The following is a 20,946-nucleotide window of genomic DNA, read 5'->3' as shown; positions in this document are numbered from 1 at the left end:
GGAAAACAAACTCTACGATTAAGACTATCCTACCAACAGGACATTAAAAACGGTAATATCTTACGTTTCCCCGAGACATGATGGATAATATAGAGAAGGCTGGTTTCTCTGTAATTTGGTAGGACAGAGCAGCTCTGTCTGGTAAGATGACATGCGGGGGTGTGTGTCTATTTGTCAATAACTGCTGGTGCGCAATGTCTAATATTAAAGAAGTTTCGAGGTATTACTCGCCTGATGTAGAATAACTCAAGATAAGCTGTAGACCACACTATCTACCAAGAGTTCTCATCTATATTATTTGTAGCCATCTATTTACCACCACAAACTGATGCTGGCACTAAGACAGTACTCAACGAGCTGTATAAAGCCATAAGCAAACAAGAAAATGCTCATCCAGAAGAGGAGCTCCTTGTGGCCGGGGACTTTTATGCAGGCAAACTTAAATCTGTTTTACCTCATTTCTACCAGCATGTCACCTGTGCAACCAGAGGAAAAAAACCTCTAGACCACCCTCGTCCTCCACTCTCCTCGTCCTCCACTCTCCCTCGTCCTCCATTTAGCAAATCTGACCATAATTCTATCCTCCTGATTCCTGCTTACAAGCAAGAACTAAAGCAAGAAGCACCAGTGACTCACTCAATACGGAATTGGTCAGATGACGCAGATGCTACGCTACAGCACTGTTTTGCAAGCACAGACGTGAATATCTTATGCGATTCATCCAGTGGCCTTGAGGAGTATACCTCCTCATTCACCGGCTTCATCAATAAGTGCATCGACAACGTCATCCCCATAGTGACCGTACGTACATATCCCAACCAGACGCCATGGATTACAGGCAACATCCGCAACGAGCTAAAGACCAGAGCTGGCACTTTCAAGGAGAGGCTCACTAATCTGGACACTTAAAAGAAATCCCGCTATGCCCTCAGACAAACCATCAAACAGGCAAAGCATCAATACAGGACTAAGATTGAATCCTACTACACCGGCTCTACGCTCATCGGATGTGACAAGGTTTGAAAACTATTACGGACTACAAAGGGAAACCAAGCCATGAGCTGCACAATTACATGAGCCTACCAGACGAGCTAAATGCCTTTAATGCTCGCTTCCAGGCAAGCAACAATGAAGAATGCATGAGAGCTGTGATCACGCTCTCCGTAGCTGATGTCAGCAAGACCTTCACAAAGCCGTGGGGCCAGATGGATTACCAGGACGTCTACTCAAAGCATGCGCTGACCAACTTGCATTTGTCTTCACTGACATTTTCAACCTCTCCCTGACCAAGTCTGTAATACATACAGTTGAAGTCGTAAGGTTACATACGCCTTAGCAAAATTTCACAATTCCTGACATTTAATCCTAGTAAAAAATCCCTGTTAGGTCAGTTAGCATCACCACTTTATTTTAAGAATGTGAAATGTCAGAATAACAGTAGAGAATTATTTATTTCAGCTTTTATTTCTTTCATCACATTCCCAGTGTGTCAGATGTTTGCATACACTCAATTACTATTTGATTGCATTGCCCTTTTAAATTGTTTAACTTGGGTCAAACGTTTCGGGTAGCCTTCCACAAGCTTCCCACAATAAGTTGTGTGAATTTTTTCCCATTCCTCCTGACCGAGCTGGTGAACTGAGTCAGGTTTGTAGGCCTCCTTGCTCGCACACGCCTTTTCAGTTCTGCCCACAATTTTTTTTATAGGATTGAGGTCAGGGCTTTGTGATGGCCACTCCAATACTTAGATTTTGTTGTCTTAAGCCAATTTGCCATAACTTTGGAAGTATGCTTGAATCATTTGTCAATTTGGAATACCCATTTGCGACCAAGCTTTAACTTCCTGACTGATGTCTTGAGAAGTTGATTCAATATATCCACATAATTTTCCTTCCTCCTGCCATCTATTTTGTGAAGTGCACCAGTCCCTCCTGCAGCAAAGCACCCCCACAGCATGATGCTGCCACCTCCGTGCTTCACGGTTGGGATGGTGTTCTTCGGGCTTGCAAGCCTCCCCCTTTTTCCTCCAAACATAACGATGGTTATTATGGCCAAACAGTTCTATTTTTGGTTCATCAGACCAGAGGACATTTCTCTAAAAAGTACGATTTTTGTCCCCATGTGCAGTTGCAAACCGTAGTCTGGCTTTGGAGGTTTTGGAGCAGTGTATTCTTACTTGCCTTTCAGGTTATGTCTATGTAGGACTCGTTTTACTGTGGATATAGATACTTTTGTACCTGTTTCTTCCAGCATCTTCACAAGGTCCTTTGTTGTTGTTCTGGGATTGTTTGGCACTTTTCGCAGTAAAGTATGTTCATCTCTAAGAGAAAGAACACATCTCCTTCCTCAGCGGTACGACGGCTGCTTGGTCCCATGGTGTTTATACTTGCATACTATTGTTTGTACAGATGAACATGGTACCTTCAGGTGTTTGGAAATTGCTCCCAAGGATGAACCAGGCTTGTGGTGGTCCACAATTTTCTTCTGAGGTCTTGGCTGATTTCTTTTTATGTTCCCATTTTCACAGAGTTTGAAGGTAGGCCTTGAAATACATCCACATGTACACCTCCAATTGACTCAAATGATGTCAATTAGCCTATCAGAAGCTTCTAAAGCCATGACATACTTTTCTGGAATTTTCCAAGCTGTTTAAAGGCACAGTCAACTTAGTGCATGTGAACTTCTGACCCACTGGAATTGTGAAAAAGTGAATTATAAGTGAAATAATCTGTCTGTAAACAATTGTTGGAAAAATGACTTGTGTCATCCTCAAAGTAGATGTTCTAAATGACTTGATGAAACTAGAGTTTGTTAACAAGACATTTGTGAAGTGGTTGAAAAACGAGTTTTAATGACTCCAACCTAAGTGTATGTAAACTCCCGACTTCAACTGTATATGTTTCAAACAGACCACCATAGTCCCTGTAACCAAAAAAGCTTAGGTAACCTGCCTAAATGATTACAGCCCCGTAGCACTCATGTCGGTAGCAATGAAGTGCTTTGAAAGGTTGGTCATAGCTCACATAAACACAAACATCCCGGAAACCCTAGACCCACTCCAATTTGGATACTGCCCCAACAGATCCACAGATGACGCAATCTCAATCGCACTCCACACTTTCCCACCTGTACAAAAGGAACGCCTTTGTGAGAATGCTGTTCATTGTCTACAACTCAGTGTTTAACACCATACTGCCCACAAAGCTCATCACTGAGTGATGAAAATAAATTTGTGATAAGTGATAAGACTGCTCTAGGACTAAACCCCTCCCTCTGCAACTGGATCCTGGACTTCCTGACGGGCCACCCCAGGTCGTAAGGGTAGGCAACAACACATCTGCCACGCTGATCCTCAACACTGGGGCCCTTCAGGGGTGCGTGCTCAGTCCCCTCCTGTACTCCCTGTTCACCCACGACTGCGTGGCCAAGCACAACTCCAACACCATTAAGTTTGCTGGCGACACAGCAGTGGTAGGCCTGATCACTGACAACGATTAGACAGCCTATAGGGAGGTCAGAGATCTGGCAGTGTGGTGCCAGGACAACAACCTCTCACTTAATGTGATCAAGACAAAGGAGCTGATCATGGACTATAGGAAAAGGAGGGCCAAACAGGCCCCCATTAACATTGACGGGGCTGTAGTGGAGCAGTCAAGAGTTTCAAGTTCCTTGGTGTCCACATCCCCAACAAACTATCATGGTCCAAACACACCAAGACAGTTGTGAAGAGGACACGACAACACCAATTCCCCCTCAGGAGACTGAAAAGATTTGGCATGGGTCCCCAGATCTTCAAAAAGTTATACAGCTGCACCATCAAGAGCATCCTGACTGGTTGCATCACTGCCTGGTATGGCAACTGCTTGGCATCCGACCGTAAGGCGCTACAGATGGTATTACCTACGGCCCAGTATATCACTTGAGCCAAGCCTTCTGACATCCAGGACCTATATAGTAGGCGGTGTCAGAGAGAAGCGCCCCAAAAATTGTCAAAGACTCCAGTCACTCAAGTCATAGGCTGTTCACTCAGCTACCTCACGGCAAGCGGTACCAGAGCGCCAAATCTAGGACCAAAAGGCACCTTAACAGCTTCTAAACCCAAGCTATAAGACTGCTCTAAAATTAATCAAATGGTCACCCGGACTATTTACATTCACCCCCTCCCCCCCTTTGTTTTTACACTGCTGCTACTCACTGTTTATTATCTATGCATAGTCACTTTACAAATTACCTCGACTAACCTGTACCCCTGCACATCGACTAAGTACCGGTACCCCGTGTATATAGCCTTGTTATTGTTATGAAATTTTCTTGTGTTCATTTTTTAAACTTTAGTTTATTTAGTAAATATTTTCTTGAACTGCATTGTTGGTTAAGGGCTTGTAAGTAAGAATTTCACGGTATTCGGAGCATTGAATTCGGAGCGTGTGACAAATAAAATGTGATTTGATGTCCTAAAAAGACTTCAGACACCTTTCATTTGTTAGGGGAAAGGAGGGAACCTAGTCAGTTGTCCAACTGAATGCATTCAACTGAAATGTGTCTTCCGCATTTAACCCAACCCCTCTGAATCAGAGAGGTGTGGGGGGCTGCCTTAATCGACATCTACGGTGCCCAGGGAACAGTGGGTTAACTGCCTTGCTCAGGGGCAGAACGACATATACAGTGCCTTGCGAAAGTATTTGGCCCCCTTGAACTTTGCGACCTTTTGCCACATTTCAGGCTTCAAACATAAAGATATAAAACTGTATTTTTTGTGAAGAATCAACAACAAGTGGGACACAATCATGAAGAGAAACAACATTTATTGGATATTTCAAACTTTTTTAACAAATCAAAAACTGAAAAATTGGGCGTGCAAAATTATTCAGCCCCTTTACTTTCATTGCAGCAAACTCTCTCCAGAAGTTCAGTGAGGATCTCTGAATGATCCAATGTTGACCTAAATGACTAATGATGATAAATACAATCCACCTGTGTGTAATCAAGTCTCTGTATAAATGCACCTGCACTGTGATAGTCTCAGAGGTCCGTTAAAAGCGCAGAGAGCATCATGAAGAACAAGGAACACACCAGGCAGGTCCGAGATACTGTTGTGAAGAAGTTTAAAGCCGGATTTGGATACAAAAAGATTTCCCAAGCTTTAAACATCCCAAGGAGCACTGTGCAAGCGATAATATTGAAATGGAAGGAGTATCAGACCACTGCAAATCTACCAAGACCTGGCCGTCCCTCAACTTTCAGCTCATACAAGGAGAAGACTGATCAGAGATGCAGCCAAGAGGCCCATGATCACTCTGGATGAACTGCAGAGATCTACAGCTGAGGTGGGAGACTCTGTCCATAGGACAACAATCAGTCGTATATTGCACAAATCTGGCCTTTGTGGAAGAGTGGCAAGAAGAAAGCCATTTCTTAAAGATATCCATAAAAAGTGTCGTTTAAAGTTTGCCACAAGCCACCTGAGAGACACACCAAACATGTGGAAGAAGGTGCTCTGGTCAGATGAAACCAAAATTGAACTTTTTGGCAACAATGCAAAACTTTCTGTTTGGCGTAAAAGCAACACAGCTCATCACCCTGAACATACCATCCCCACTGTCAAACATGGTGGTGGCAGCATCATGGTTTGGGCCTGCTTTTCTTCAGCAGGGACAGGGAAGATGGTTAAAATTGATGGGAAGATGGATGGAGCCAAATACAGGACCATTCTGGAAGAACCTGATGGAGTCTGCAAAAGACCTGAGACTGGGACGGAGATTTGTCTTCCAACAAGACAATGATCCAAAACATAAAGCAAAATCTACAATGGAATGGTTCCAAAATAAACATATCCAGGTGTTAGAATGGCCAAGTCAAAGTCCAGACCTGAATCCAATCGAGAATCTGTGGAAAGAACTGAAAACTGCTGTTCACAAATGCTCTCCATCCAACCTCACTGAGCTCGAGCTGTTTTGCAAGGAGGAATGGGAAAAATTTCAGTCTCTCGATGTGCAAAACTGATAGAGACATACCCCAAGCGACTTACAGCTGTAATCGCAGCAAAAGGTGGCGCTACAAAGTATTAACTTAAGGGGGCTGAATAATTTTGCACGCCCAATTTTTCTGTTTTTGATTTGTTAAAAAAGTTTGAAATATCCAATAAATGTCGTTCCACTTCATGATTGTGTCCCACTTGTTGTTGATTCTTCACAAAAAAATACAGTTTTATATCTTTATGTTTGAAGCCTGAAATGTGGCAAAAGGTCGCAAAGTTCAAGGGGGCCGAATACTTTCGCAAGGCACTGTATTTACCTTGTCAGCTCAGGGATTCAATCCAGCAACCTTCCGGTTACGACCCAACGCTCTAACCACTGGGCTACCTGCTGCCCCCTTTCAGTCCCCTGGCATTGCACATAGGCCCAATGTGTCCAAAGTTTTCTGTCACGTCCTGACCATAGAAAACCTGTATTTTCTATGGTAGAGTAGGTCAGGGCGTGACTAGGGGTTTTTGTTCTAGTTTGTATTTTCTATGTGGGGTTCTAGGTTTGATTTCCTGTGTTGGTGATATGTATGATTCCAATTAGAGGCAGCTGGTTATCGTTGTCTCTAATTGGGGATCATACTTAAGTAGCATTTTATTCCACCTGTGGGTTATGGGATATTGTTTATGTTTAGTGTGTTTGAACACTATGTAGTCACAGTTTTGTTATTTTGTTTCACTTATTCATTAAATGATGTGGAACTATACTCACGCTGCACCTTGGTCTGCTCATTTAGAAGAACGTGACATTTTCACAGAAGCTTCATGGACAATAATAATGTCCAATGTAAAGAATGTCTGTTGACTGTTTTGCTGCTTCTGATATTTTAATAAAACATTGTTTATAGGCTACTGTGGGTCTCCGCTGGCAAAATCGACCATAACTAATTACATTACTGCTAAGACCAGCTTTTGGTGAGCAAATTGGCATTTTTAAGGACACATTTCAAATATTTACACCCATCCCACCTTAGTTCAAGCGAGCTGATATCCAACCCAAATAGCAGAGAGCTGGCTTTGCCAAAGAGCGAGCATTTGTCATTACTGCCGCCTTAACGGCAGCAGAAAATAGAGCCCCTACTTTCATTGGAAGAGGAATGATTGATCGAAAACTGCCTGAGGGCAGATAGATGGGGTTTTGGTGGGGTGTATCTAGGGGTGAGGTGTGTCTGGGGAATAGGGAATGATTTGTGGAGGGGGGACGACTGCTCCAATCTAAACAGATTGGAGCATTCTAATCAATACAAATAAATACTGAGAAAGAGAGGAGTGTGTGTACGTGTTTGTGCGTACATGGTGTGCCTGTGTGGATGTAGGCTATGTGCGCTTGTGTATCAATGTGTTTGTGTGTCTGAATGTGTGTTTGTGTACCTGCAAAAGACTTCAGGGGACTGAAAGGTGTTCATGAAGAAAATGCCCAGTCTATGTTCTGACGGTCTACAGTTCCAGACATTTTGCTCCCTGACTTGTTGCCAGACCCCTGTCTCACCTCCCCGAGTCACGTTTCCCTGCTGCTAATGAAGAACTCTTGGCTTGGTCCCATTGGATGTGAAGGCTTTGACGGATTGGGGAGGCTTGACGTGGGGGAGAGCAGGCACACAGGGGCAGGGGGCAGCGAGGTCGACAGGGCCTGTCGGCCGGCTTTAGTGTGATGTGTTGCTGCCCCGTGGGAGCTGGCTGCCTAGTTCTCTTTTGTCAGGTTGAAGAACACGTCCAAGGGGCCTGGGAAGGAGGAATATTATATATTTTTGCTTGTCAGTGGCAACTCCATTGAAGAAAAGTTTGTTTTGTTGTTGTGAGGTGTGATTATCAGCCATTGCTTTTTTTTTAAACGTAAGTGTATAATTATTCTAGATTATTTTTTTGAAATCAACCAAAATTGAAAAAGCAAAGCTCTGCTACCTCAAGGACATTGAATGTTGTCCATTGCCCTAGAATGTGAGCACTGATACACGTGATGTGGCCTACAATAAGCGTTCAGATATCGGCGCCGTTCATTGTTGGAAATGTCACAGGAAGGCCAAAAAGATCATCAAGGACAACAGTCACCCGAGCCACTGCCTGTTCACCACGCTATCATCCAGAACGCGAGGTCAGTACAGGTGCATCAAAGCTAGGACAGAGAGACTGAAATATAGCTTCTATTTCAAGGAAAGAAGACTGTTAAATAGCTATAACTAGCACATTAGAGGCTGCTTTCTATATACATTGTCTTGAAATCACTGCCCACTTTAATAAATGGAACACTAGTCACTTTAGTAATGTTTACATATCTTGCATTTCTCATCTCATATGTTTATACTGTATTCAATACTATTGTAGTCTATGCTGCTCTGACATTGCTCGTCCATATATTTATATATTGTTAATTCCATTTGTTTACTTACATTTGTGTGTGTGAGTTAGGTATATGTTATGCAATTATTAGATATTACTTCTTATATTAGATCTTACAGCACTGCCGGAGCTAGAAACACAAGCATTTCGCTACACCCGCAATAACATCTGCTAAACATGTGTATGTGACAAATAACATTTGAAATGGGGATTTGATTAGGGGTGTTAAGTTGGGATCCATAACACTAAGAAAAATCCCTACCAGAAAACTGTTTTCTTTTGTTATTCCCCCACAAAATTAAAATCACAGTGCAGTTATCACAAAACATTAGTTTCCGTGTTAAGCTTATAGCCTAACTAGATATTAGGCTTAACGGCCTGGGAAATGTTGTAAAATGTGAGAACCAGAGAGGCATGCAAGTCAAGAAATTACGAGATACAGATTACCAAGAAATGTTTTCTGCCTGCCTGCCTGCCCCCCTCCTCTCTCTCCCTCGATCTGGCTCGCCTCCGCTTTGCTAATGATGCTAGTGTGTGTTCAGCCTTCGGTCTGTTGCGTGCAGAAGATCCTAGCCAATTCATTGATGATAGGCCCTGCTTTACTGAATTCGCGAGACATTTCAAGCCAAGAAATGGCAAGACACAGCATTCCATTGCGAGTTACAGCTTTTGATATTCCTACAGTGATTCTTCCTTTTAAAAGGTTTTGCGTTTATGACGTGACCGTTTGCGGTAGATGGTGTCAGATTGTGGTAAATTGCGTCATTCTGGCAACAATAGCTGACTCTTAAATAACGTCCCATAGAAATCTTGCAGCACCCCGCAAGCTGTGCTGCAGTGCGCCACAACTTTTAAAGGAAGAACCACTGTAGTGCACTGTTCTGACTGTCTGCCTGATGCCGACCTGCCCACCTGCCCCACTCTCTCTCCATGCCGTGCTCTATATGAAGGATGCAAGTGTTTTTATTCTCAGAAGTACGGCAACTAATCTCCTCCATCAAAAAGAATAGTCGATTCCAAGAGTCGATTCCCCAAAAGTCGATTCCCCAAAAGTCGATTCCCCAAAAGTCGATTCCCCAAAAGTCGATTCCCCAAAAGTCGATTCCCCAAAAGTCGATTCCCCAAAAGTCGATTCCCCAAAAGTCGATTCCCCAAAAGTCGATCTCCAAAAGTCGATTCCAAGAGAAATCAAATGTAGACACTCAGAAATGGGAGTGGACACCTGGAGTAACTATGGCTTATTTATTGCCTTACCTCCCTGATCTTACTACATTTGCACACACTGTACATAGATTGTTCTATTGGGTTATTGACTGTAACTTTGTTTATCCCATGTGTGGTGTTTGTGTCGCACTGCTTTGCTTTATCTTGGCCAGGTCGCAGTTGTAAATGAGAACTTGTTCTCAACTGGCCCACCTGGTTAAATAAAGGTGGAATAAAAAAATTACTTTAAAAGTCTATTTTTGATTTTAAAAGATCATTTGCCTCATTTGTCACATCGACACACATTTTACTTGTCACGTGCACCGAATAGAACCGTGAAATGCTTACTTACAAGCCCTTAATTAACCAACAACGCAGTTCAAGAAATAGAGTTTAGAAATTGATGCCGAGCAGTTGCCATACCAAGTGGTGATGCAACCGGTCCATGGTGCAGTTTATACTTTGAGGATCTGGGGACCCATGCCAAATCTTTTCAGTCTCCTGAGGGGGGAAATGTGTTGTCGTGCCCTCTTCACAACTGCCTTGGTGTGTTTGGACCATGATAGTTTGTTGGTGATGTGGACACCAAGGATCTTGAAACTCTCGACCGCTCCACTTCAGCCCCGTCAATGTTAATGGAGGCCTGTTGTGCCCTCCTTTTCCAAAAGTCCCCGATCAGCGCCGTTGTCTTGCTCACAATGAGGGAGAGGTTGTTGTCCTGGCACCACACTGCCAGGTCTCTGACCTCCTCCCTATAGGCTGTCTCATTGTTGTCGTTGTCACTTAATAATGGTGTTGGAATCGTGCTTGGCCACGCATGGGTGAACAGGGAGTACAGGAGGGGATTAAGCACGCACCCCTGAGGGGCCCCCGTGTTGAGGCAGATGTGCTGTTGCGTACCCATACCACCTGGGGCGGCCCATCAGGAAGATCCAGTTGCAGAGAGAGGTTTAGTACCAGGGTCCTGATGAGTGATGAGCCTTGTGGGCACTATGGTGTTGGATGCTGAACTGTAGTCAATAAACAGCATTCTCACATAGGTGTTCCTTTTGTCCAGGTGGGAAAGGGCAGTGTGGTGTGCGATTGCATCATCTGTGGATCTGTTGGGGCGGTATGCAAATTAGAGTGGGTCTAGGGTTTCTCGAATGATAGTGTTGATGTGAGCCATGACCATCCTGTCAAAGCACTTCATGGCTAGCTACGTAATCATTTAGGCAGGTTACCTTTGCGTTCTTGGCACAGGGATTATGGTGGTCTGTTTGAAACATGTACAGTAGGTATTACAGACTCGGTCAGGGAGAGGTTGAAAATATCAGTGTACAGTAGACAAGCTTTGCATACACGTCCTGGTTATCTGTCTAGCCCTGCAGCTTTGCGCATTACCTGTTTAAAGGTCTTGCTCACATCTGCTACGGAGAGCGAAATCACAAAGTCGTCTGGAACAGCTGGTGCTCTCATGCATGCTTCAGTGTTGCTTGCCTCGAAGCGAGCATAAAAGGCATTTAGCTTGTCTAGTAGGCTCGCCTCACTGGGCAGCCCGCGGCTGGGTCTCCCTTTGTAGTCTGCAATATTTTTCAAGCCCTGCCACATCCGACGAACATCAGAGCAGAGGATTCCATCTTAGTCCTGTATTGATGCTTTACTTGTTTGATGGTTCGTCTGAGGGCATAACAGGATTTCCTACTAGTGTCCAGATTAGTGTCACGCTCCTTGAAATTGGCAGCTCTAGCCTTTAGCTCAATGCGGATGTTCCCTGTAATCCATTGCTTCTCGTTAGGAAATGTACGTATGGTCACTGCGGGGACGACGTCACCGATGAAGCCGGTGACTGAGGTGGTATACTCCTCAATGCCATTGGATGAATCCCAGACCATTTTCCAGTCTGTGCTGGCAAAACAGTCCTGTAGCGTAGCATCCGCATCATCTGACCACTTCCGTATTGAGTGGGTCACTGGTACTTCCTGCTTTAGTTTTTGATTGTAAGCAGGAATCAGGAGGATAGAATTATGGTCAGATTTGCCAAATGGATGTTCAGGGAGAGTTTTGTGTGCATCGCTGGGTGTTGATTAAAGGTGGTCTAGAGTTTTTTCCCTCTGGTTGCACATGTGACATGCTGGTAGAAATTCGGTATAATGGATTTAGTTTGCCTGCATTAAAGTCGCCGGCAACTAGGAGCGCCTCTTCTGGATGAGCATTTTCATGTTTGCTTATCGCCTTATACAGCTCGTTGATTGCAGTCTTAGTGCCAGCATCGGTTTGTGGTGGTAAATAGACGGCTACGAATAATATAAATGAGAACTCTCTTGGTAGATAGTGTGGTCTACAGCTTATTATGATGTATTCTCAGGTGAGCAATACCTCGAGACTTCTTTAATATTCGATATTGGGTGCCGGCAGTATTTTACAAATAGACACACACACACACACCCATCCCTCGCCTTACCAGACGTGGCTGCTCTGTCCTGCCGATGCACGAAGAAGCCACCCAGCTCTATATCCGTGTCGTCGTTCAGCCACGTCTCGGTGAAACACAAGATAATACAGTCTTTAATGCCCCGTTGGTCGGATAGTCTTAATCATCCAGTTTGTTTTCCAATGATTGCACGTTGGCCAATAATATGGAGGGTAGTGGTGGTTTTCCTCCTCATTGGCAGATTCTTACAAGGCACTCCTCCCCCTTTTCTCTGTCTTTTCTTCATGCTGATGACAGGGATTTGGGCCTTGTCTTGACAAAGCAGTATGTCCTTTGCATCAAACTCATTAAAGAAAAAATCTTTGTCCAGTTCGAGGTGAGTAATCGCTGTTCTGATGTCCAGAAGCTCTTTTTGGTCATAAGAGACAGTAGCAGCAACATTATGTACAACATGAGTTACAATGTGAAAAAACTACAAACAAAATAGCACAGTTGTTTAGGAGCCCGTCATCAAGTTATTACAATAGACTTCTTATTGCTTTTCCTTTTTCATTTGGTAAACAAAATTGCGTCTTCCACTAGCCTATTAGACCTGTCAAATAATGGGATGGCAGGCTAATGGAAGGCTAATCTTCTTATAACATTTGGGCAATGTCCAATTGTCCATGTCTTGAACACGCAGTACACTTTTGAAATACGAATGCAATGTGTGTAGACTAATGTTTCCATGTTTAAGCCAATACAAAAAACTAGATAGGCTACAAGTTTTTTATGACTAGGCCTATTCTATGGTTACTGTATACTATTTAATACACTTTGATCGTCAATGTATAGGGTAAACATTCATGCCAATGAGCCCTTAAGCCTACGTGTGCATACATTGCCTTATGCTCGTGGAACGAGAGATGCGATTTATGATATCATACTTCTGACCTGACATTGTTTAAAAAAAAAATTTTCATTTAATTTGACTTAAAACTTATTAGAAAGATTCACCAGTCAGTGGGTTTATGTTGAGAACATACATGGCTTGAATGCAATGCAATTTCATCTGCTATTTCTGGAGAAGTGCAAATATGACCTATAGGATGGCTCCATGATGTTTATAAAACATTACATTTGTGAGCAGTGTAACAGTGAGTGGACATTCCCCCTTTCTCTTTATATTGCATCTTTGTCCAACTCCTGTGAAATGTTTGGATGTGCGTAAAACCCTCCATAGTATAAGTTTCCTTGTCTGTATTATGTGCGGGGGAGCAATTAAGATATCTGTAACAGTATTCAAACAACCTATTTAAAACAAGTTGTTTAGTTTTTTTTCTGAATTTGATTATAAACATACACGGTCTTTTTAGGCCTTGACATTCAAAATCAAATCAAATTTTATTTGTCACATACACAGCAGATGTTATAGATATCCCTCTAGTGGTGTGGGGGCTGTGCTTCGGCAAAGTGGGTGGGGTTATATCCTTCCTGTTTTGCCCTGTCCGGGTGTATCATCGGATGGGGCCACAGTGTCTCCTGACCCCTCCTGTCTCAGCCTCCAGTATTTATGCTGCAATAGTTTGTGTCGGGGGGCTAGGGTCAGTTTATTATATCTGGGGTCTTATCCGGTGTGAATTTAAGTATGCTCTCTCTAATACCCTCTTTCTCTCTTTCTTTCTCTCTCTCTCTCGGAGGACCTGAGCCCTAGGACCATGCCTCAGGACTACCTGGCATGATGACTCCTTGCTGTCCCTATTCCATCTGGCCGTGCTGCTGTTCTGCCTGCGGCTATGGAATCCTGACCTGTTCACCGGACGTGCTACCTGTCCCAGTCCTGCTTTTTCAACTCTCTAGAGACAGCAGGAGCGGTAGAGAAACTCTTAATGATCGGCAATGAAAAGCCAACTGACATTTACTCCTGAGGTGATGACTTGCTGCACCCTCGACAACTACTGTGATTATTATTATTTGACCATGCTGGACATTTATGAACATTTGAACATCTTGGCCATGTTCTGTTATAATCTCCACCCGGCACAGCCAGAAGAGGACTGGCCACCCCTCATAGACTGGTTCCTCTCTAGGTTTCTTCCTAGGTTTTGGCCTTTCTAGGGAGTTTTTCCTAGCCACCGTGCTTCTACACCTGCATTGCTTGCTGTTTGGTGTTTTAGGCTGGATTTCTGTACAGCACGTTGAGATATCAGCTGATGTACGAAGGGCTGTATGAATACAATTGATTTGATATTGCGGGTGTAGCAAAATGCATGCGTTTCTAGCTCCAACAGTGCAGTAATATCTAACAATACCTAACAATACACACAATCTAAAGTAAAGGAACGGAATTAAGAATAAAAAATATTTGTATGAGCAATGTCAGAGTGACAGACTAAGATACAGTAGAATAGGATGGAATACAGTATATACATATGAGAAGAGTAATGCAAAATAAGTAAACATTATTAAAGTAACTAGTGTTTCATTATTAAAGTTGCCAGTGATTTCAAGTGTATGTACAGTGCCTTGCGAAAGTATTCGGCCCCCTTGAACTTTGCGACCTTTTGCCACATTTCAGGCTTCAAACATAAAGATATAAAACTGTATTTTTTTGTGAAGAATCAACAACAAGTGGGTCACAATCATGAAGTGGAATGACATTTATTGGATATTTCAAACCTTTTTAACAAATCAAAAACTGAAAAATTGGCCGTGCAAAATTATTCAGCCCCCTTAAGTTAATACTTTGTAGCGCCACCTTTTGCTGCGATTACAGCTGTAAGTCGCTTGGGGTATGTCTCTATCAGTTTTGCACATCGAGAGACTGACATTTTTTCCCATTCCTCCTTGCAAAACAGCTCGAGCTCAGTGAGGTTGGATGGAGAGCATTTGTGAACAGCAGTTTTCAGTTCTATCCACAGATTCTCGATTGGATTCAGGTCTGGACTTTGACTTGGCCATTCTAACACCTGGATATGTTTATTTTTGAACCATTCCATTGTAGATGTTGCTTTATGTTTTGGATCATTGTCTTGTTGGAAGACAAATCTCCGTCCCAGTCTCAGGTCTTTTGCAGACTCCATCAGGTTTTCTTCCAGAATGGTCCTGTATTTGGCTCCATCCATCTTCCCATCAATTTTAAGGTCCAAACCATGATGCTGCCACCACCATGTTTGACAGTGGGGATGGTGTGTTCAGGGTGATGAGCTGTGTTGCTTTTACGCCAAACATAACATTTTGCATTGTTGCCAAAAAGTTCAATTTTGGTTTCATCTGACCAGAGCACCTTCTTCCACATGTTTGGTGTGTCTCCCAGGTGGCTTGTGGCAAACTTTAAACAACACTTTTTATGGATATCTTTAAGAAATGGCTTTCTTCTTGCCACTCTTCCATAAAGGCCAGATTTGTGCAATATACGACTGATTGTTGTCCTATGGACAGAGTCTCCCACCTCAGCTGTAGATCTCTGCAGTTCATCCAGAGTGATCATGGGCCTCTTGGCTGCATCTCTGATCAGTCTTCTCCTTGTATGAGCTGAAAGTTTAGAGGGATGGCCAGGTCTTGGTAGATTTGCAGTGGTCTGATACTCCTTCCATTTCAATATTATCGCTTGCACAGTGCTCCTTGGAATGTTTAAAGCTTGGGAAATCTTTTTGTATCCAAATCCGGCTTTAAACTTCTTCACAACAGTATCTCGGACCTGCCTGGTTGTGTTCCTTGTTCTTCATGATGCTCTCTGCGCTTTTAACGGACCTCTGAGACTATCACAGTGCAGGTGCATTTATACGGAGACTTGATTACACACAGGTGGATTGTATTTATCATCATTAGTCATTTAGGTCAACATTGGATCATTCAGAGATCCTCACTGAACTTCTGGAGAGAGTTTTCTGCACTGAAAGTAAAGGGACTGAATAATCTTGCACGCCCAATTTTTCAGTTTTTGATTTGTTAAAAAAGTTTGAAATATCCAATAAATGTCGTTCCACTTCATGATTGTGTCCCACTTGTTGTTGATTCTTCACAAAAAAATGCAGTTTTATATCTTTATGTTTGAAGCCTGAAATGTGGCAAAAGGTCGCAAAGTTCAAGGGGGCCGAATACTTTCGCAAGGCCCTGTATATAGGCAGCAGCCTCTAATGTGCTAGTGATTGCTGTTTTTCAGTCTCTCTGTCCCAGCTTTGATGCACCTGTACTGACCTCGCCTTCTGGATGATAGCGGGGTGAACAGGCAGTGGTGGTTGTTGTCCTTGATGATCTATGTGAGGGTTTTAGGTGCCAAACCAAATTTCTTCAGCCTCCTGAGTTTGAAGAGGCACTGTTGCGCCTTCTTCACCACACTGTCTGTGTGGTTGGACCCTTTCAGTTTGTCAGTGATGTGTACGCCAAGGAGCTCGAAGCTTTCCACCTTCTCCACTGCTGTCCCGTTGATGTGGATAGGGGGGTGCTCCCTCTGCTGTTTCCTTAAGTCCACGATCAGCTCCCTAGTTTTGTTGACGTTGGGTGAGAGGTTATTTTCCTGGCACCACACTCCCAGGGACACTCCTCTCACCTCCTCCCTAGTGAATTTAATATTGCTTATTGATTATGTTCGGCATGTCCAAACTGCAATTTACAGTGGACCTAGCCCAGATGAGGCTGGTGGAAGGAGCAATAGGAGGACAGGCTGATTGTAATGGCTGAAATGGAATTAATGTTTAATGTAAACATGGCTTACATATTTTTGATTTGTTTCATACCGTTTCATTTATTCCATTCCAGCCTTTACAATGAGCCTGTCCTCCTATAGCTCCTCCCACCAGCCTCCTCTGGCCTAGCCTCTATATCAGTGTGAATGCTATTGCCTATGTTTATTAACGTATTTCCATATTGAGCAATGCAATTACAATAATGTGACTGCAAATATGCTCACCATATTTAGCAAATATGGGGCAGGCAATTCAACGAACTAGGCTTCAACAGACTAACATTTGTATTGGAGTTGATGACAATGCAATACATGAAAGACTGTAAATACACGACTTGGAGCAACCACATTTTTAGCCATGGTCCATGTTTCTGGCCAGTGAGGTGTCAAGGCTTGAAACACCCACAACTTGTTTATGACTCAAAACCCAGGCCTCTCACGCCACCGTCAGCTATTGCACCCATAATAATGTTTGTGAAAATAGCAAAAATATTTCTGACACTTGCCTGAACTTATAGCCTACCGCCAGCGCTAAGACTTTGTTAAAATAGAGCCCTATATGTAACTGTCATACACACCTTTCTCTCTAATCTATTCTCATATTTACTAGATTTATTGTGATTTTGGAAAACATGTCAAAAACAGATTAGAGGAACAGGGAGGATGTTCTAAAGGAAAGTGAAGAAGCTGGTAATGATTACTTTGAACCACGTAGAGGAAAATGTATTCTTTACCTTTAAAAGCCTGTACAATCCAAGTTCAAATAGATAGGCAAATAATTCATTCAATCGTTTCACTTGTGAAGCGAAACTTGACACAATACCAAAACCTGACAAAACATGTTGGACCCACTTTTCCAAAAATGTATGCTAGTGAATGCGTGAGAAGTAATTTTGCACTTACTGAAGAAGATGTACTCTGTGTAGCTGCTCCAGAGTTTGTCGTCCCTGTACTGGTTGACAAAAGCGGCTGTTCCCGTGGAATTACAAGCCACCATTGTAAAGCCCGCCTCAGAAAGCCGGTCAAATGCCTGCTCCAAGTAGGTGAACTTGAGGTAAAACCTTGACGTGTACTTCTCTGGCGGCCGGTCTGGGTCCCGGCTCTCGTTCAGTGTTTCCCCAAACACCTCTTTGGCCAGGGCGATGCGTCCACACACCATGATCCTGGCCACGCGTCGGAACTTGGCGTCGGCTTGATTGTCCCGCACCGTGGTGTAGGATCCCCTGTAGCCGATGGTGATGAACCCTGACCTCTTGTCCGAGGAAGTCAAGGTACGACCTGTGGGGTACTCACTGCTTTGTGAGCTCTCCTCAATATCGCTGTGGCAGCCTTCATCATTCATGGAGCCTTGCTTGGAACCCACCCGGGGCCCCAGGAGGCGCAGCAGTTCGCCCAGCTGGAAGTGCTCGGCTTCCCTCTGCAGGCGCTCACGCTCAGGGAAGTGGTCGGGCAGCACCAGCTGGCGGTCTCGCAGGAAGTCCAGCACGTAGCGGAACAGGAAGCCATCGCGGTCGATAAAGAAGCGCCCGCGGCTGTCCCTTGGCAGCTCCCGTGGCGGGCACCGGGTGAACATGGCGTGCAGGGTGGTGTCGGGCACGCTGACCAGGGTAGAGCGCTTCGTGACATACACCTGGCCACCCACGTTGAGCTCCACTACCTCCGGGTAGGGCAACGGGGCCGGGCCAGACACCTCGCTGATGGGCAGAATGGTCTCCTTCATGGCCATGGTCCTGTAGTTCTACCAGGGTATAGAGAGAAATCAAACAACTTCCAAACCCAATAAGGTCCTCTTAGATCCTCTCAAACAAGTGGAGCAAAATATCTCAGTAAGGAGCGGTCTCAATAGAATCAATAGAGGTCACCAAGGAGTTCACAGCATAGCAGGTGCTGAAGTTTGAAAGGGGCAGAGGACTACATCCCTGCTGTTAAAGGAAGCTAAGGAGGAAGAGAGAGAGGGAGAGCGAGAAAGAGAGAAAATATGGACAGACAGAGAAGTGTCCTGTCACCTCACTAATGGAGAGTGCAAATGCGAAGAGAGAGCGATAGAGCAGGAGAAGAAAAAAAACACTGAGTGACTCCCGGATGACATCATCCTCTGAATAAAAGGGGAGGTGCTCCAGTTACAGCCTTTTAAAGAGGAAGTACTGCTACAATATTACCCAACTTCATCTCCTTTTTAAAGTCTGAAGATGACCTGGTAATGAAAATGACATAAACAACATTATAAACAGACACATATTTTCAGACATTAACCAATCCCAGCATTTTTTTTTATGTTGCTTCCGTAATGTCGACAGTAAAAATGTGACATATGTCGCAGTCTGTTTATATGCTTCACATGTCTTTTTAACAAATGCTATAATATATTACACAACCATATTTCCTACACAATATGTATTTTTGGTTGATTGGAAATGCAACAATGCTGTAGCAGTGGCAAATATCCAACACATTTCTATGGTTCAACATTTGGGTTCAAATCAGAAGCCCACAGTGCCATCTGTTGGAATGCTGCAAAACATTTCAACATGATCTTTACATGTTGTTTGTCCAATAAACTCAAAACATCGTTGAGGTCTTGTTTTTTTGCCTAACAATTAACATGTTGAAATGTTGAACAAAATGGGTCAATTATCATTTATATTGATGAGGAGACGATCTCAATGTGAACTATTAGACAACAGCGAAAATAAATGATGAGATGTAGACCTATGTAAAACATCTAAATCACTAGGAAATGTTTCTGCCTCTCTGTAAAGATATTCTGTAGTTATGTACATGTCTGTTCAAAGATGATCTAATTATTCCCCAAGCATATACTGATTCAATTCATTAGCTCAACCGAAAATTCTTCAATACCTTTTCTATATGATTATATCTGACACCAATGTAACAAAACGATACCACAGTTCAGCATAGAGGCTCACAGGTCATTGAACACAATGACACGTTACAAGGCCAGACTTTCCTCCATCTAATTGAACAGAGAGCGTCATCGAATATGCTTAATGCTTGAAAATGTCTTAATTCATCTCCTCTTATGATCCACGATGCTTTGCACCCACAGCTCTGGGTCACAGCCAACATGCTGACTCAGCAGAAACTATGGTTGCTTTCCAATGCTCAGACATTGCATGCATCAAACAATGATTGTGTGCCACGTCATGGACAGTGTCATCGACTGATCGATTGCAATAACACATGATGTGGTTAGCTGATACTTAAAATACCTTTCCAGGCGTTGAAAGATCTGGCATGAGTTAGCAACGCCTGGGCAAAGGAACGTTCCCTATGACAAGTTCTGTGAACTTTTAACCTCTCACTACTAGCCATTTGTTTTTATAAGAAACTCTACATACATTTCAAATATGTGGACAAAAATAATAATGAAGTGTTTCTCTAAACTATACACAAAGGCAATAATATCAGAGAGCTGATATTATATAGAGAAACATGAGATCTCACCACATTCCAAAAATTATGAGTTTAAACTGTTTGTTTTAAAGGGGGCACAGGGACTTGAACATGAGCTCTCAAGATCCAGAGCCAAATGCTCTACCTCTGAGTGATTCCCCCTCTTAGTAACATATTGAAAGGAGAGACATATGGTCTAATAAATAACATTTTAGTATGAGAAAAAAAGCACCCATTAAGGACACTCCCTATCTCAAACTATAGTTAAGAACTATTGATTTAAAGGGGGCACCAGGATTCAAACTTCAGACCTCTTGAGCTACAGTCAAATGCTCTACCACTGAGCTATATCCCCTCTCTTTGGTTGTTTAACATGGGGTCAACATAGGTCTCCAAATGCAGTTATGAAAGACAATGAGCTAAGTAGACCAGACCCAGCTGCTATTGCATTGGTGTCTATGGGAGACACCACATGCTACATACCTTATTTATGTCTCTTAAAGCTGCAATATGTAACTTTTTGGGCGACCCAACCCAAAAACTGTGTGTTATAGACATGTCATTCTCATTGAAAGCAAGTCTAAGAAGCGGTAGATATGTTCTATGTGAGCTATTTCTATGCTTCCAGTTCATACGTTTGGTTTTTGCCATATTTTACTTTCAGTTTTGTACACCATCTTTAATGGAAAATATATTTCACAGTGGTTTAGATGGTATAATGATTCTCTACAAAATACTTTTTGTTTGTTTGTTTTCTCTCATAAACTAAAATTAGGCGAAATATTCTAATTTTAGCAACCAGAAAATGGCAGAGCGGTTTCTACGTGGTGTGTCTTTAATTTGTTGTGGTTTTAAAAGGTTTGTATTAGGGATCTTAATGCTAACGGTTAA

At 43.1% G+C, this 20,946-nt stretch overlaps 1 protein-coding gene across 1 annotated transcript in view; it reads right to left on the bottom strand.

The window, feature by feature from the left end:
* LOC109906032 (BTB/POZ domain-containing protein KCTD8-like) overlaps positions 1-18,738 on the bottom strand; it is a 96,553-nt gene extending 77,815 nt beyond the window's left edge. The window contains exon 1 of the mRNA XM_020503676.2: positions 17,545-18,738. Coding sequence (XP_020359265.1) covers positions 17,545-18,367 — 823 coding nt within the window. The 5' untranslated portion in view covers positions 18,368-18,738. The remainder of the gene's footprint in view (positions 1-17,544) is intronic.
* Positions 18,739-20,946: the final 2,208 nt, after the last annotated feature.

This window comes from Oncorhynchus kisutch, linkage group LG15 (genome assembly GCF_002021735.2).
Source record: "Oncorhynchus kisutch isolate 150728-3 linkage group LG15, Okis_V2, whole genome shotgun sequence".
Lineage (NCBI taxonomy): Eukaryota > Metazoa > Chordata > Actinopteri > Salmoniformes > Salmonidae > Oncorhynchus > Oncorhynchus kisutch.
The sequence above is the reverse complement of the archived record's forward strand: the minus strand, read 5'-3'. Positions and strand labels throughout refer to the sequence as shown.